Source organism: Neoarius graeffei, chromosome 3 (assembly GCF_027579695.1).
Source record: "Neoarius graeffei isolate fNeoGra1 chromosome 3, fNeoGra1.pri, whole genome shotgun sequence".
Taxonomy (NCBI): domain Eukaryota; kingdom Metazoa; phylum Chordata; class Actinopteri; order Siluriformes; family Ariidae; genus Neoarius; species Neoarius graeffei.
Genome location: NC_083571.1, coordinates 82724716 through 82740583, shown reverse-complemented (window position 1 = coordinate 82740583; position 15868 = coordinate 82724716). Strand labels below are relative to the sequence as shown.

The window sequence follows — 15868 nt, the reverse complement described above, 5'->3', positions numbered from 1 at the left end:
AACAGATGAAAGACATCCATTATTTTATACTTTTGAGCTGCTGCCATCAGGCAGCAGATTTCGATACCCCGCTATTTTTAAAAACAGGACAAAGCAATCTTTTATCCCACAAGCCATTAGCCTTTTTAACAAATATGTGAAACAAAAATATAGATCTTAATTTGCATCCCCCTGTTCAGCTGGCCTGAGCAGGTATGCTATTTTTATAGTTTTACCATTTATTTTTTTTAACACCTTTGCAGCTTTGTACAGCTCTTGCTATGGGAATGCTATGGATAAACTGGGATTGTTGACTGATTGTTGATGGCTGACATCTGTCCAATGTCTTGTCATGTATTGGGATAAATGTGGTGTCTTGGGTATATGTGTAGCAACAAAATGGGGGTGAGTGTTTGCTTGTTTTGATTTTTTTTTCCATGTCTAACGTTTTATTTTCTGAAGGAAATTTCCCCCATGGGGGACAATAAAGTTTTACTACTACTACTACTACTCATTGGGTGTTTCAGGTCTTTCAACTTCAAACATCTGGAGGAGGTGGAGGAGTGGTAGGGATTTCTCTCTATAGTCCCCTGAAGCCAGCCATAGGATCCTTCCTTTCCCCATGCCTTGTCCTTTCTTTGGAGCTATAGCTAGACGCTCCCTTGTCCTGCCTCCTCCAGCAGGTCTCAGAAGCTGTTCACATGACTTCCACTGGAACAATGAATCAATACCCTTCTGAGCACACAGCTGACAGCTCTGTGTACTTTTCCTTCTTTCTCTTGAAGGCAGCCTCCATTCCCTCTTTCCATGGAACATTGTGGAAATTAACACGAAGGAATTTACTAGACCAATTTATATCTGGAACTATTTTCGGCCACAGCACAGGCAAAGCACCGCTGCAGGTGCAAAGACACCACGCAGCACCACAACTTCCGTCAATACACCAGTGTTACCAGGGAAACCAGGGTTTTCAGGTGCTGCATGGTGTCTTTGCGCCTGCAGCGGTGCTTTGCCTGTGCTGTGGCCGAAAATAGTTCCAGATCTAAATTGGTCTAGTAAATCCCTTCGTGTTAATTTGCATTGATATGTGTACTCGATGTGAATGTACAGGTCATGAGAAATAATTATAAAAAATCTTGAGTTATTTGATTCACTTTTGCAACGACAATGCTAGCTGGACACGCCAGATTACAGCGACAACGCTAAGCTAAAGCTAACCGGGACGTTTCCAGATCAGGACAATGGCTGGGTCGGCTACAAAACGCTTTGGCTCACTCACCCAACTCTAGGGACTGCAGGGACTGACTCAATTTCACTTGGGGGTGGCGTATTCCTTTAAATCTACCACCACAACTCATTTTTTCTTCAAAGACTCAACAGCAGCAGCAGCAGTTGTAGCTGCCGAGACCTGAAGGCAAATCTTTGCAGAGGAGCCAGTACCTATCCCAAACCCAGCATACAGGGGCTGAGTGAATTCAGTTGTCACTTTATGAATTAGGGTCATTTTATTAGAAACACTGTAGAAGGACAGAGTTCCTGCTTTTTGATCAAGATAGACCCCAATTCTTTTGGATACTGGACCAGAGACGTCAGTCTTGGCATCATTTTGCCAGAAAAAGTATTTTTTTGGATATCGAACTAATCTCCATGACTGGGCATTGTGTCCAAAACGACTCTCTTTTTCAGTTGCTCCTTTTCTATTGATGCCTTTATAAGACACAGCAATGGAAACTCCATTGTGACCATCTACCTCAACCTCCCAGTAACTACGCAGGGGCAGACTCTGCATACTAAGCACTTGTTGCCAGTTTGTAAATCTCTCAAGGTGATCAGGGTAATCATAGTGTTTATTACCACATGTTATGTGTGTGTTATCATTTGACAGCCCGAGGTAATAATGTGCTGTGTTGGGATCAAGAGATAGCTCACAAGAATCTGAAAAAAGATAAAAAGAAAACAAAATAAAAAATTATTGACATAAAGCTTACTGTGAGTTAAATGAGCATCAATATTTTAAAAAGTGGTTTAAGAACCCTTAAACGAGTAGAGGAAAATTAAACGTTAAAAATAATTTCATGTTACTTTTTAACTCAGTTAGACTTATGTAACACACCCACACACACTGTTCAGCCATAATATTAAAAACGCTGACAGGTAAAGTAAATTACATTGATTATGTTGTTACAATGGTGACAGGGTCATGGGTGTCAAAGGCTCACTGATTCGCATGGGAAACAAAGGCTAGCCCATATGGTCCAATCCCCCAGAAGAGCGACTGAAACACAAACTGCTGAAAAAGTTAATGCTGGTGGAAACAGAAAGGTGTCACCATTAACTTTTTAATCAGTTTATACTACAGAAGCTCTTCGGTGGAATTGGACTATACAGGCTAGCCTTCGTGCCCTATGTGAATCAACGAGCCTTCGACACCCATGATCCTGTCACTGGTTCAGTGGTTGTCCTTCCTTGAACCACTTTTGGTTGGTACTAACCACTGCATACCAGGAACACCCCAAAAGATGTGCGATTTTGGAGATGCTCAGGCCAGTCATCTTGCCATCACAATTTGGCCCTTGTCGAAGTTGCTCAGATCCTTCCGCTTGTCCATTTTTCCTGCTTCCAACATATCAACTTTGAGAACTGGCTGTTCTCTTTCTACCAAATATAGCCCACCCCTTGACAGGTGCCATTGTAACAACATAATCAATGTAATTCACTTTACGTGTCAGTAATTTTAATGTTATGGCTAACTGGTGTATACATAGATAATATTACATGGTGGTACAAAGATCTGAAGCTTATCTTTGAGTAGTGAATACATTTCATGAGTGAGCATGAAGTCAATGGTAAAACATTGGGAGTGATGTCATCTGAGTAAAATATTGGGAAATACATATGTCACTCAGGTCCGGGATGTATTTCATATGAAAAATACGAGTTTTTCAACATGAGAAAATAAACATCACATCTTCAAGCCAGGGCGGCACGGTGGTGTAGTGGTTAGCGCTGTCGCCTCACAGCAAGAAGGTCCAGGTTCGAGCCCCGTGGCCGGCGAGGGCCTTTCTGTGTGGAGTTTGCATGTTCTCCCCGTGTCTGCATGGGTTTCGGGTGCTCCAGTTTCCCCCACAGTCCAAAGACATGCAGGTTAGGTTAACTGGCGACTCTAAATTGACCGTAGGTGTGAATGGTTGTCTGTGTCTATGTGTCAGCCCTGTGATGACCTGGCGACTTGTCCAGGGTGTACCCCGCCTTTCGCCCGTAGTCAGCTGGGATAGGCTCCAGCTTGCCTGCGACCCTTAGCTCATGTTTTAAGTCGTTCAAATTCTGTAAAGCTGCTTTGTGACAATGTTTATTGTTAAAAGCGCTGTACAAATAAACTTGATTTGATTTGATTTGAAACTTGACCCTGTAGAACAGGATAAAGTGGCTAGAGATAATGAGATGAGATGTTACTCAGTGTCCCAGATGTTGTTTGTATGAAAAATACGAGTGACGTATTTCCCAGTAAAATACTTGTGTGTGTGTGTGTGTATACTGTATATATATATATATATATATATATATCCACATTCACTAGATATGAGCAATCGCGTGCTCTGTTTGGCGACTCTACTTCGAGGCTATCAGCTCATATACTGTGAGTAGAGAAAAACAAAATGGTAGAGCGTGTTGCTGAACCAACCGAGGATGAAATAAAAACTCTACTCGAAAACAAAACCCCCAAAATACAAAAAAAGCAACAAAATATGGAATAAAAGTATTTGATGGTAAGACCATATCCTTTTTTATTTTTCAAGAATTATTATTATAGCATTTTTCACAAATTGCTACTGTCATTTCACCAATTTGTTTGCATTCTAAGCAGAAATGAAATCCAGTGAATGTGGATATAATAAAACAGTTATTCCACTCAATCTCGTCGTACATGGGTTATAGCCAACTCAGCGCTATGCTCCTTGTCGGTTATCAGCGCATGTACGACTCGATTTCATATAAAAAAACCACCCTCAAAATTATATATTGTTAAATATTTTAGTTCATGTTGAAAGTCAACCAATTCCACATATATTTTCCAATTACTTTTTTTCAATTAAAGTATGCAACAAAATCCACCCAACCCTAGTGAATTGCAGTCATCAATCCTTAATCCTAAAACCCTCCAGAGTAACAATAAATGCATATTTTCCTTGTGTTAAAAAAAATCATAATAAGAGTGCAGCCTTTGTTCATAAATTGCAATGAATTTTGGTTTTAATAAAGAAACAGACACACAATCCATGTAGGGGACATGAGAAAAAGTTTTCACCAAATACTGGTGAACTTTGATAATTTATCAAAGTTTGTTCCATTTTGAGTATCTGGGTCACATGACTTGGTTCAATTTACCTGCGATGATTAAGTCAGCCTAACAGAAGCCATCATGGCTGCCTTAGGTGCAAACACTGCCTGTTTAAGGGTTTTAAAACACTATATTATCAAGGCTAGATTATTCACAAAAATGACAGCTTATTGCAACGCATACGACATAGCATATAGCCAAATTTTAATATCAACCTCTGATGAATTTATATAATCAATTGTACAAATGAAACTCACACTTCAGGAATTCCTCCCTTGTCTCTGGCTCAGGTATTATAATGATCTGGTCAAATATCATTGCTGAAAAAAAAATCATCAGGTCCATGAAGGAGGATTTTACAAAATATTAAATGTTTACAATCAGTTCTTTGACATGTTAGATGATACATATGTGTTAAAGATACACTATATGGCCAAAAGTATGTGGACACCTGATCATTACACCCCTAAAGTATGTACTTTGTGAACATCGCATTCCAAAACCATGGGCATTAATATGGCTTTTGCCTCCACTCTTCTGGGAAGGCTTTCCACTAGATTTTGGAGCACGGTTGTTGAGATTTGTGCTCATTCACCCAACAGAGCATTAATGATGTTATGTGAGACCTGGTGTACAGTCAATATTAAAATTTAAAGGTGTTCAAACCAGGGCTATGTGCAGATCACTTTATGCCTTCCACATCAACCTTGGCAAACCATGTCTTTATGGACCTCGCTTTGTCATGCTGAGACACGGTTGGCCTTAGCTCCTTAGTTGCAGTGAAAACTTAATGCTACAGAATACAAAAGCATTCTAGTCAATTCTCTGCTTCAATTTTTTGGTTAAAGTTTGGAGAAGACCCACATATATGGTCGTGACAGTCAGGTGTCCACATACTTTTGGTCATATAGAATATATATTTGTGTTCAATATATCTTGCAATATTCAAATGCTCACCATTTTCAGAAACTTCCTCAACCTTTTCCTTGCAGAAGTCGTCCACTTCCTTCTTTAGTTGGATGATAGATTTCTTAAAATTTTCAAATGACAACTCGTGATTGAAAGCAACCTTAAAAGTGTCAGCACTTTCCAACTCAGGACTCAGGAACTGAAATCTCTAATATAGAGAGAAAGACAAATATAAAATTTAAACAAAGTGTTCAGAACAAATTATACCACTCATCATCATTTCTCCAAACTGCCTTAGAATTCATTGCAAAAATAGTAATAATGGCCCATAATATTGCACTGGATGGTAAAAAGTAAGTGGACACCAGACCATCAGACCCATATGTGCTTGTTGAACATCCCATTCCAGACTTATTCTCCCTTTACTGTTATAATAACTTCCACTCTTCTAGGAAGGCTTTCCACGAGATTTTGGCACATGGTTATGGGGATTTTTTTCATTCAGCCACAAGAGTATTTCAGTTCATCTCAATGGTATTCAGTGGAGTTAAGGTCAGGGCTCTGTGCAGGCTACTTGACTTCTTCCACTCCAACCTTGTTACACAATATCTTCATGGACCTCATTTTGTTTACAAGGGACATTGTCATGCTGGAACATGTTTGGGCCTCTTAATTCCACTGAAGGGAAATTGTAATGCTACAGCATACAAAGAAATTCTATACAATTGTGTACTTTGAAATTTGTGGCAATAGTTTTGGGAAGAACCACATATTGAGGTGATGGTCAAGTGTCCACAAACTTTTGGCTATACAGTTTAGTTCTTTAGAAAGAGGAGTGAGAGGGAGAACTGAACATTAATCATGAATACTTTTTGTCAGGAGCTGAGTTTATAGCCCTGAGATTATTGCTCTACTTTGCCCCTAGTAGAACAAGGAGATAGCAACAGAGATCTCTCTTTTATATTTTCAATTCAGTCCAGTTACAATCCACAAAATGAGTTTAATTTAGAACTGAAATTCTAAATTCATTTGATGGGTCATATAAGAATCTGGAGCATGAGCTGGCCTAGTGGTTAGTATGTTTTCCTCTTGACCAGGAGATTGCAAGTTCTACTCACAGTTGGGTCACACCAAAGACCATTGTAAAAATGGTACCTACTGCCATCTGGCAAGGTGCGCTGCAATACAGATGTGAGCAGGGAGTCAAACTTTCATGGTTAACATAGGACTGGTCCCCCACTGTATCCTGAGCTATGTAATAGGCGATAGGATGAGGGCTATAGAAATGGAGCTTGGCGCCACCCAGGCCTGAAGGACCTGGTTAATACTGGGACAGGAGACTGCCCGGGAAGACCAGGTCCTGGCATAGGAAGGACTTTGATAAGTTAGATAGAGTTATATCTGTGAAGATACTAAGTCGTCCAGGTACATAGTAATCTGTGGTTGGTAGAAGAGAGCAACTGGACTTGCTTGAAAAGTCTTGAAGACGTTTCGCCTCTCGTCCGAAAGGCATCATCAGTTCTGTCTGTCTAATAGGGAGTATCAAGTATTTATCCTCTCATGGATCATAATAGAATCCAAATCAGAATGCTGATGGCTGCATTGAAGGTGGCTGATAGATGTCATAGACACCCACCTCTGTTCAGTGATGGTCGTTCCAGGCTGACAAAATTGAACGATCCTCTCTGGCTAAGATGTCTGCCAGTTTTCTGGAAGTCCTCTCATACTCCCGCACTAGTCGAAGGGAACTCATCCCAAAGTGTGTAGAAACATATCTGTGAAGATACTCAGTCGTCCAGGTACATAGTAATCTGTGGTTGGTAGAAGAGAGCAACTGGACTCTTGCAATGCAGCCATCAGCATTCTGATTTGGATTCTATTATGATCCATGAGAGGATAAATACTTGATACTCCCTATTAGACAGACAGAACTGATGATGCCTTTTGGACGAGAGGCGAAACGTCTTCAAGACTTTTCAAGCAAGTCCAGTTGCTCTCTTCTACCAACCACAGATTACTATGTACCTGGACGACTGAGTATCTTCACAGATATGTTTCTACACACTTTGGGATGAGTTCCCTTCGACTAGTGCGGGAGTATGAGAGGACTTCCAGAAAACTGGCAGACATCTTAGCCAGAGAGGATCGTTCAATTTTGTCAGCCTGGAACAACCATCACTGAACAGAGGTGGGTGTCTATGACATCTATCAGCCACCTTCAATGCAGCCATCAGCATTCTGATTTGGATTCTATTATGATCCATGAGAGGATAAATACTTGATACTCCCTATTAGACAGACAGAACTGATGATGCCTTTCGGACGAGAGGCGAAACGTCTTCAAGACTTTTCAAGCAAGTCCAGTTGCTCTCTTCTACCAACCACAGATTACTATGTACCTGGACGACTGAGTATCTTCACAGATATGTTTCTACACACTTTGGGATGAGTTCCCTTCGACTAGTGCGGGAGTATGAGAGGACTTCCAGAAAACTGGCAGACATCTTAGCCAGAGAGGATCGTTCAATTTTGTCAGCCTGGAACGACCATCACTGAACAGAGGTGGGTGTCTATGACATCTATCAGCCACCTTCAATGCAGCCATCAGCATTCTGATTTGGATTCTATTATGATCCATGAGAGGATAAATACTTGATACTCCCTATTAGACAGACAGAACTGATGATGCCTTTCGGACGAGAGGCGAAATGTCTTCAAGACTTTTCAAGCAAGTCCAGTTGCTCTCTTCTACCAACCACAGATTACTATGTACCTGGACGACTGAGTATCTTCACAGATATGTTTCTACACACTTTGGGATGAGTTCCCTTCGACTAGTGCGGGAGTATGAGAGGACTTCCAGAAAACTGGCAGACATCTTAGCCAGAGAGGATCGTTCAATTTTGTCAGCCTGGAACGACCATCACTGAACAGAGGTGGGTGTCTATGACATCTATCAGCCACCTTCAATGCAGCCATCAGCATTCTGATTTGGATTCTATTATGATCCATGAGAGGATAAATACTTGATACTCCCTATTAGACAGACAGAACTGATGATGCCTTTCGGACGAGAGGCGAAACGTCTTCAAGACTTTTCAAGCAAGTCCAGTTGCTCTCTTCTACCAACCACAGGTTAGATAGAGTTTTGGGAATAACTACATATGGATGCACTGGTCAAGTGTCCACAAGCTTTTGGCCATCCAGTTTAGTTTTTAGAAAGAGGCATGGTTAAACATTTTGCTTGTTAAGGGAGAACTGAACATTAATCATTAACAATTTTTTTCAGGAGCTGAGTTTATGGCCCTGACTTTATTGCTCTATTTTGCCCAAAGTGTAACAAGAAGATACAGCTGGAGATCAATTCCATCCAGTTACAGTTCACAAAATTAATTTAATTTAGATATGAGATTCATTTGATGGGCCATATAAGAACCTGGGTCGGATATGCCTTAAAGGGAAGGAGGGTCACTGCAAATCAAGGCAGTGTAATTCTGACTGGCCACCTTTATGATATGAATGAATGAATGAACCCTTTATTGTCACTTAGTCACAAGTACCAGCGAAATTAGCCGTCAACCCGTCCGTACATATACACATACATACAATTGACACAGGGGGAGTAGACAGGACAGGAAGACAGGGATGAAAAATACAGAGTAACATGAGGGGAGGGAAGGAGAAAAAAGCAACCCCCACACTATGCTCCTGTGGGGAGTACAGTGTGGGAATATTAAAAAAACACCTCAGCACATATAAGCACAAAAATAACACAGTACACTTTACAACATGAAAACTTGGGACTCGAGGGGGAAGGGGGTGAGGGAGGGGGAGATCATGGGAGGGGGGTAAGTGGGGAGGGGCAGAGGTATAGGTAACCCAGCGCAAACAAGCAGTCCGGTCCTGCAGCCGAAGACAGCGCTTACCCACTTGTCACACTGGGGGTAAAAGCGGCGACCGTGGAAGTGGGGGAAGGAATACGAGAGAGTCTCACTGCAGTGATCTTCAGGGGGAGTTGTTGTCCCAGCAACGGCCTTGGCCAAGGCCAGTGCTGTCTGAGGGAGCCAAAAGCAGATAAGATTGGGATTGTTTGGTCTTGGGGCGAGTAGATGCATTCCTTTACACAACTACTCTGTTTGTCCATTTTGGTCTCCGAATTGATCCATTTTCCTTTGCAAAACCAAAAGCTTCTCCATGATATTATCCATGTTGCGGTTCAAGTTCTGAATAGCCACAGTCTGAGTGCTGACAGCTCTGCCCACCACTTCAGTCATGTCGGGCAGCTTTATAGGGCTTTGGACAGCTGTCACCGTTTTCTGATTTCCTTGATAAACCAGGGCAATGCCTAATCCAATCAGCAAAAGTCCTGTAATCATGGTTCCGAATAGGTAGATGTCTTCAATGTCCTCCACAGAAAGAACCGCCAGGCACACGACCCGCCACCTCTCCCACGTGTCCATCATGTAGCCAGCTGCGAACGTTCCGGCAGGACAGGCTGGTTCCCCTGAACCCAGGCTTCTCGTCGAGAAGATTGTGTCAATTGAGTGAAGAGACCAGTTTATCAATTCCATGATTTTTAGTTTGGAGAGCAGTGTGGAGAGAGTCTCTCAAAAGTACAGACAATAGACAGACGAGACAGCAGAAGCAGGGAAGATAAGGGAAGGGAGAGGCAGAGAAATGTGACTGCCTTCTGTGAAAGCACGGAGAAGTTTTTGATATGATGCAACATTCCATCCACAAGACACAAGGACTCACTGAATGGATTCATGACTGTGAAAATTATGTAAATCATATGCTATGGCCTTCATATCATGGTAATCATCAGCTCACATATGAGAAATTTTGAATTTAAATGTTGGACAGCGCTCTCTACCACAATCATCAAAACCCACTGACAGAATATCTTTTGGAACAATGGTGTTCATTCCTCTCGTACAGTTCCACAGAATTGTTGAACTTGTGCCATGAAGCACTGAAGCTGTTCTGGTAGCTCAACATGTTAATAAGACCTGAAAATTTACCTGGAGGAAATGGACATATCCGTCGGTCTGTGACAACTTTTTCAGCTCAGCTTGTCTTCTCTTTAGATCAGTAATCTCCTGCTCCAGCTGTTCTCGTACTTTTGCAGTTTGAGCAAGTTCAGTTTTCTCCTGAGCTCTGATCAGTTCGGTCACCTTAGATCGTCTTTTCTCAATGGAAAGGAGCAGCTCAGTGAAGATTCTTTCACTTTCCTCCACTGCTTCCTGTGCAGACAGCTGCAAATGGAACAAGAGACAGTGGGGAGAAGGTGAGGGGAAGTTTACTGCACTAAACTTTCCAAATGTTTTCTTTGGGTAGTTTGGGGTTTGTCCTGGGCCTTTTCAGTATGAATCTCAATTTCATGGGAAATATCTTAACTTGCAAACGTCCAAGTCTCAACCAGAAGAAGACAGAAAAGATAAAGCTGTACAAACCATGGCAAAATTAATAAGCAGTGTTGTTTATTAGCTGTTTATACACTTTTGCTAATGCAGAAAAAGACACATGATGATTTACAATCTGTTATTTCTTCTTCTTCCAGCTACTCCCATAAGGGGGGTCACCACAGTGGATCATCAATTTATGATCTGCATACAGGTATTTGATTTGGCATAGGTTTTACACTGGATGCCCTTCCTGACATACCAGTAACCCTACCCAAGTATGCACTGACTTGTGCAAACCCAGTGGCTGGGTATTTCACTGAATCTGCATGTCTTTAAACTGTGGGAGGAAACCCATGCAGGCACAAGGTGTACATGCAAACGCCACACAGATAGGCCCCTGTCAGCCACAAGTTTCAAACCTGGGACCTTCTTGTTGTGAGGCAACAGTGTGAACCACTGCACCACTGTGCTGCAATGATATACAGTGGTGCTTGAAAGTTTGTGAACCCTTTAGAATTTTCTATATTTCTGCATAAATATGACCTAAAACATCATCAGATTTTCACACAAGTCCTAAAAGTAGATAAAGAGAACCCAGTTAAACAAATGAGACAAAAATATTATACTCGGTCATTTATTTATTGAGGAAAATGATCCAATATTACATATCTGTGAGTGGCAAAAGTATGTGAACCTTTGCTTTCAGTATCTGGTGTGACCCCCTTGTGCAGCAATAACTGCAACTAAACGTTTCCAGTAACTGTTGATCAGTCCTGCACACCGGCTTGGAGGAATTTTAGCCCGTTCCTCCATACAGAACAGCTTCAACTCTGGGATGTTGGTGGGTTTCCTCACATGAACTGCTCGCTTCAGGTCCTTCCACAACATTTCCATTGGATTAAGGTCAGGACTTTGACTTGGCCATTCCAAAACATTAACTTTATTCTTCTTTAACCATTCTTTGGTAGAACAACTTGTGTGCTTAGGGTCGTTGTCTTGCTGCATGACCCACCTTCTCTTGAGATTCAGTTCATGGACAGATGTCCTGACATTTTGCTTTAGAATTCGCTGGTATAATTCAGAATTCATTGTTCCATCAATGATGGCAAGCTGTCCTGGCCCAGATGCAGCAAAACAGGCCCAAACCATGATACTACCACCACCATGTTTCACAGATGAGATAAGGTTCTTATGCTGGAATGCAGTGTTTTCCTTTCTCCAAACATAACGCTTCTCATTTAAACCAAAAAGTTCTATTTTGGTCTCATCTGTCCACAAAACATTTTTCCAATAGCCTTCTGGCTTGTCCACGTGATCTTTAGCAAACTGCAGACGAGCAGCAGTGTTCTTTTTGGAGAGCAGTGGCTTTCTCCTTGCAGCCCTGCCATGCACACGATTGTTGTTCAGTGTTCTCCTGATGGTGGACTCATGAACATTAACATTAGCCAGTGTGAGAGAGGCCTTCAGTTGCTTAGAGGTTCCCCTGGGGTCCTTTGTGACCTCGCCGACTATTACACGCCTTGCTCTCGGAGTGATCTTTGTTGGTTGACCACTCCTGGGGAGGGTAACAATGGTCTTGAATTTCCTCCATTTGTACACAATCTGTCTGACTGCGGATTGGTGGAGTCCAAACTCTTTAGAGATGGTTTTGTAACCTTTTCCAGCCTGATGAGCATCAACAATGCTCTATCTGAGGTCCTCAGAAATCTCCTTTGTTCGTGCCATGATGCACTTCCACAAACATGTGTTGTGAAGATCAGACTTTGATAGATCCCTGTTCTTTAAATAAAACAGGGTGCCCACTCGCACCTGATTGTCATCCCATTGATTGAAAACACCTGACTCTAATTTCACCTTCAAATTAACTGCTAATCCTAGAGGTTCACATACTTTTGCCACTCACAGATATGTAATATTGGATCATTTTCCTCAATAAATAAATGACCAAGTATAATATTTTTGTCTCATTTGTTTAACTGGGTTCTCTTTATCTACTTTTAGGACTTGTGTGAAAATCTGATGATGTTGTAGGTCATATTTATGCAGAAATATAGAAAATTCTAAAGGGTTCACAAACTTTCAAGCGCCACTGTACAATCTGTTAGTTATAATTATATCTGTTAAATATAATTCGTCCGCTCTATAATGAAGCAGTTTAAATTAAACAAGAAAATTGTAAATAAATAAATTTGTTATTTTGTGCTTTTACTTTTGTGCTGCTATTTTATATGACCAAAGTTTTTGGGAGATTTTAAACAAGATTATTAGGACAAGACCTAATAATCAGTCATTTAAGGAAATCAGTAATCAATAATCAATCATTTGAGGAAATCAGTCTGTAAGACCATATCTCTTCTGATATGTTTTCTAAACAGGATGAGGATTTGAGAGTTTGGAGCTCATGTGATTCTGCATGGTTAATGGGAGAAATTTGTCATGCTTACCTTGTAAGCCTCTATCACATCATTTAGCTCCAGCAATGTCTTCTCTCTTTTCTCAAGTCTATCCTGATATTTTTGTTGTAGATCCCCAATGGACTTCTGTGAATGAAAAACTTATTCGGTCACCTTTGACTAAGGGTACAAAGGCAAACTTTAATCAGTCTGTACTACTCTATTTTTCTTTTTTTTGTGTGTAATTATGAAGCACTTTGGAGTCACACACAGATGGGCATTTAATACCTGTATTAAACAGAAATAACATTTTAATCACATACCTTTTTTTCCATCCACACATCTTGAACTGGAGCTGTATCATGATCTCTGTGTTTTTCCATCGAACACTGGTAGCAAATCACTCTCTGATCCTTGTGGCAGAAAATTTCAAGAAGCTTGTTATGTTGAGCACATGTTTTCTCCTGGAGGTTACTCAGGGCTGTGATAAGCCTGTGGTTCTTGAAAGCAGGAGATTCATGATGAGCATGAACATGTGTATCGCAGTATGAAGCCAGGCATGTCAGGCAGGACTTCACAGCTTTTACTTTGACACCAATGCAAGAATCACACTCCACATCCTGAGCTTCAAGGGAAATAATGTTTAAAGCTTGAGCAAAAGACGTTTGCTGCTCATTCTCCTGAAGTAGGTCAATAATCTCAGTCAGCACATTGTTTTTGCGAAGGTCAGGCCTTGGAGCAAAAGTCTCTCTGCATTGTGGACAGCTGTAGACTTTCTTTTGAGCTTCTGTATCCCAGAACCCATTAATACATACCATACAGAAACTGTGTCCACATGGAGTTGTCACTGGATTCTTCAGTAGATTCAGACAGATTGAACAATTTAAATGCCCCGGATCAACTGAAATACTAGCTTCTGCCATTTTACTGCACTCAGAGACTGAAAAAGAGAAAGCAAAGCAGGATTCTTATCAGTTTCGTTTTCTATGAAATGACTGGGAGGAGACTTCTCGTCTCTGAAGCAAAGTGAAACCAAAAGTACTGTGTCTACTGCACATATCATTTTCTAAAAGATTTTAATATAGCATATGAACATTGTCAGCTTATTCTTTTTGTGCCCTTTAAATTAAAGTTTGGTGCAAAACAACAAAAAGTTTGTATGCCTCTTTTTTTTTAAAAATATATTTGCATAAAAAGGAATTTGAAGAGGGGTTTTTTTAATCAATAAAATTAAACACAAGTGTAGAGATGTTAAATCTGGAGATTTTATATCTTTCAAAGGTTTGAGTCAAGAAATTATAGATTTATTTGTTTGCTTGCCTCTGCAGAGTTCTTTCATTAATATTGAATATAAGAACTTGTACACAATATGGTCTTGTGAAACATGCGCCCCCTGGTGTTCACTCAGTGACTAATTCATTTAACCCTTGTATGTTGTTCGGGTCTGCGGGACCCGTTTTCATTTTTTATTAAAGGAACAATGATACCATGGACGTCGTTAGGTCCATTTTAGGGGGGCTTAAGCCCCATAAAATGTTCCCAAGCCCCCCCTATAATTTTCAGTGTTTTATAATATATGCCTCTTTTTTTTTTTTTAAATATATTTGTATAAAAAGGAATTTGAAGAGGGGTTTTTTTAATCAATAAAATTAAAAAATTCTCCGGGTGCTCCGGTTTCCCCCACAGTCCAAAGACATGCAGGTTAGGTTAACTGGCGACTCTAAATTGACCGTAGGTGTGAATGTGAGTGTGAATGGTTGTCTGTGTCTATGTGTCAGCCCTGTGATGACCTGGCGACTTGTCCAGGGTGTACCCCGCCTTTCGCCCGTAGTCAGCTGGGATAGGCTCCAGCTTGCCTGCGACCCTGTAGAAGGATAAAGCGGCTAGAGATAATGAGATGAGATATATATATATATATATGGCGGCACGGTGGTGTAGTGGTTAGCGCTGTCGCCTCACAGCAAGAAGGTCCGGGTTCGAGCCCCGGGGCCGGCGAGGGCCTTTCTGTGCGGAGTTTGCATGTTCTCCCCGTGTCCGCGTGGGTTTCCTCCGGGTGCTCCGGTTTCCCCCACAGTCCAAAGACATGCAGGTTAGGTTAACTGGTGACTCTAAATTGACCGTAGGTGTGAATGTGAGTGTGAATGGTTGTCTGCGTCTATGTGTCAGCCCTGTGATGACCTGGCGACTTGTCCAGGGTGTACCCCGCCTTTCGCCCGTAGTCAGCTGGGATAGGCTCCAGCTTGCCTGCGACCCTGTAGAAGGATAAAGCGGCTAGAGATAATGATATATATATATATATGGCGGCACGGTGGTGTAGTGGTTAGCGCTGTCGCCTCACAGCAAGAAGGTCCGGGTTCGAGCCCCGGGGCCGGCGAGGGCCTTTCTGTGCGGAGTTTGCATGTTCTCCCCGTGTCCGCGTGGGTTTCCTCCGGGTGCTCCGGTTTCCCCCACAGTCCAAAGACATGCAGGTTAGGTTAACTGGTGACTCTAAATTGACCGTAGGTGTGAATGTGAGTGTGAATGGTTGTCTGCGTCTATGTGTCAGCCCTGTGATGACCTGGCGACTTGTCCAGGGTGTACCCCGCCTTTCACCCGTAGTCAGCTGGGATAGGCTCCAGCTTGCCTGCGACCCTGTAGAAGGATAAAGCGGCTAGAGATAATGAGATGAGATATATATATATAATTTATTTATCTTTATTGTTATTATTTTTATTTACTATTTTTAAATCACATACTCCTAAACACAAGTAATTTAAACATATTTACCTGTACCAACAAAATACAAAATAAACAAAATAAACAAAGTAAATAAAAATATGTGCAAAAGCCCTAGTGCTCATCCC

At 41.4% G+C, this 15868-nt stretch overlaps 1 protein-coding gene across 1 annotated transcript; it reads right to left on the bottom strand.

Moving 5' to 3' along the window:
• Positions 1-1020: 1020 nt before the first annotated feature.
• Positions 1021-13965, bottom strand: LOC132883639 (tripartite motif-containing protein 16-like). The gene is made up of 6 exons (XM_060917516.1): positions 13349-13965; positions 13077-13172; positions 10249-10482; positions 5276-5435; positions 4576-4638; positions 1021-1914 (listed from the first exon to the last, which is right to left on the bottom strand). Exons 1-6 carry the CDS (start codon positions 13946-13948, stop codon positions 1334-1336), a joined length of 1734 nt encoding a protein of 577 aa, XP_060773499.1. The 5' UTR covers positions 13949-13965; the 3' UTR covers positions 1021-1333.
• Positions 13966-15868: the final 1903 nt, after the last annotated feature.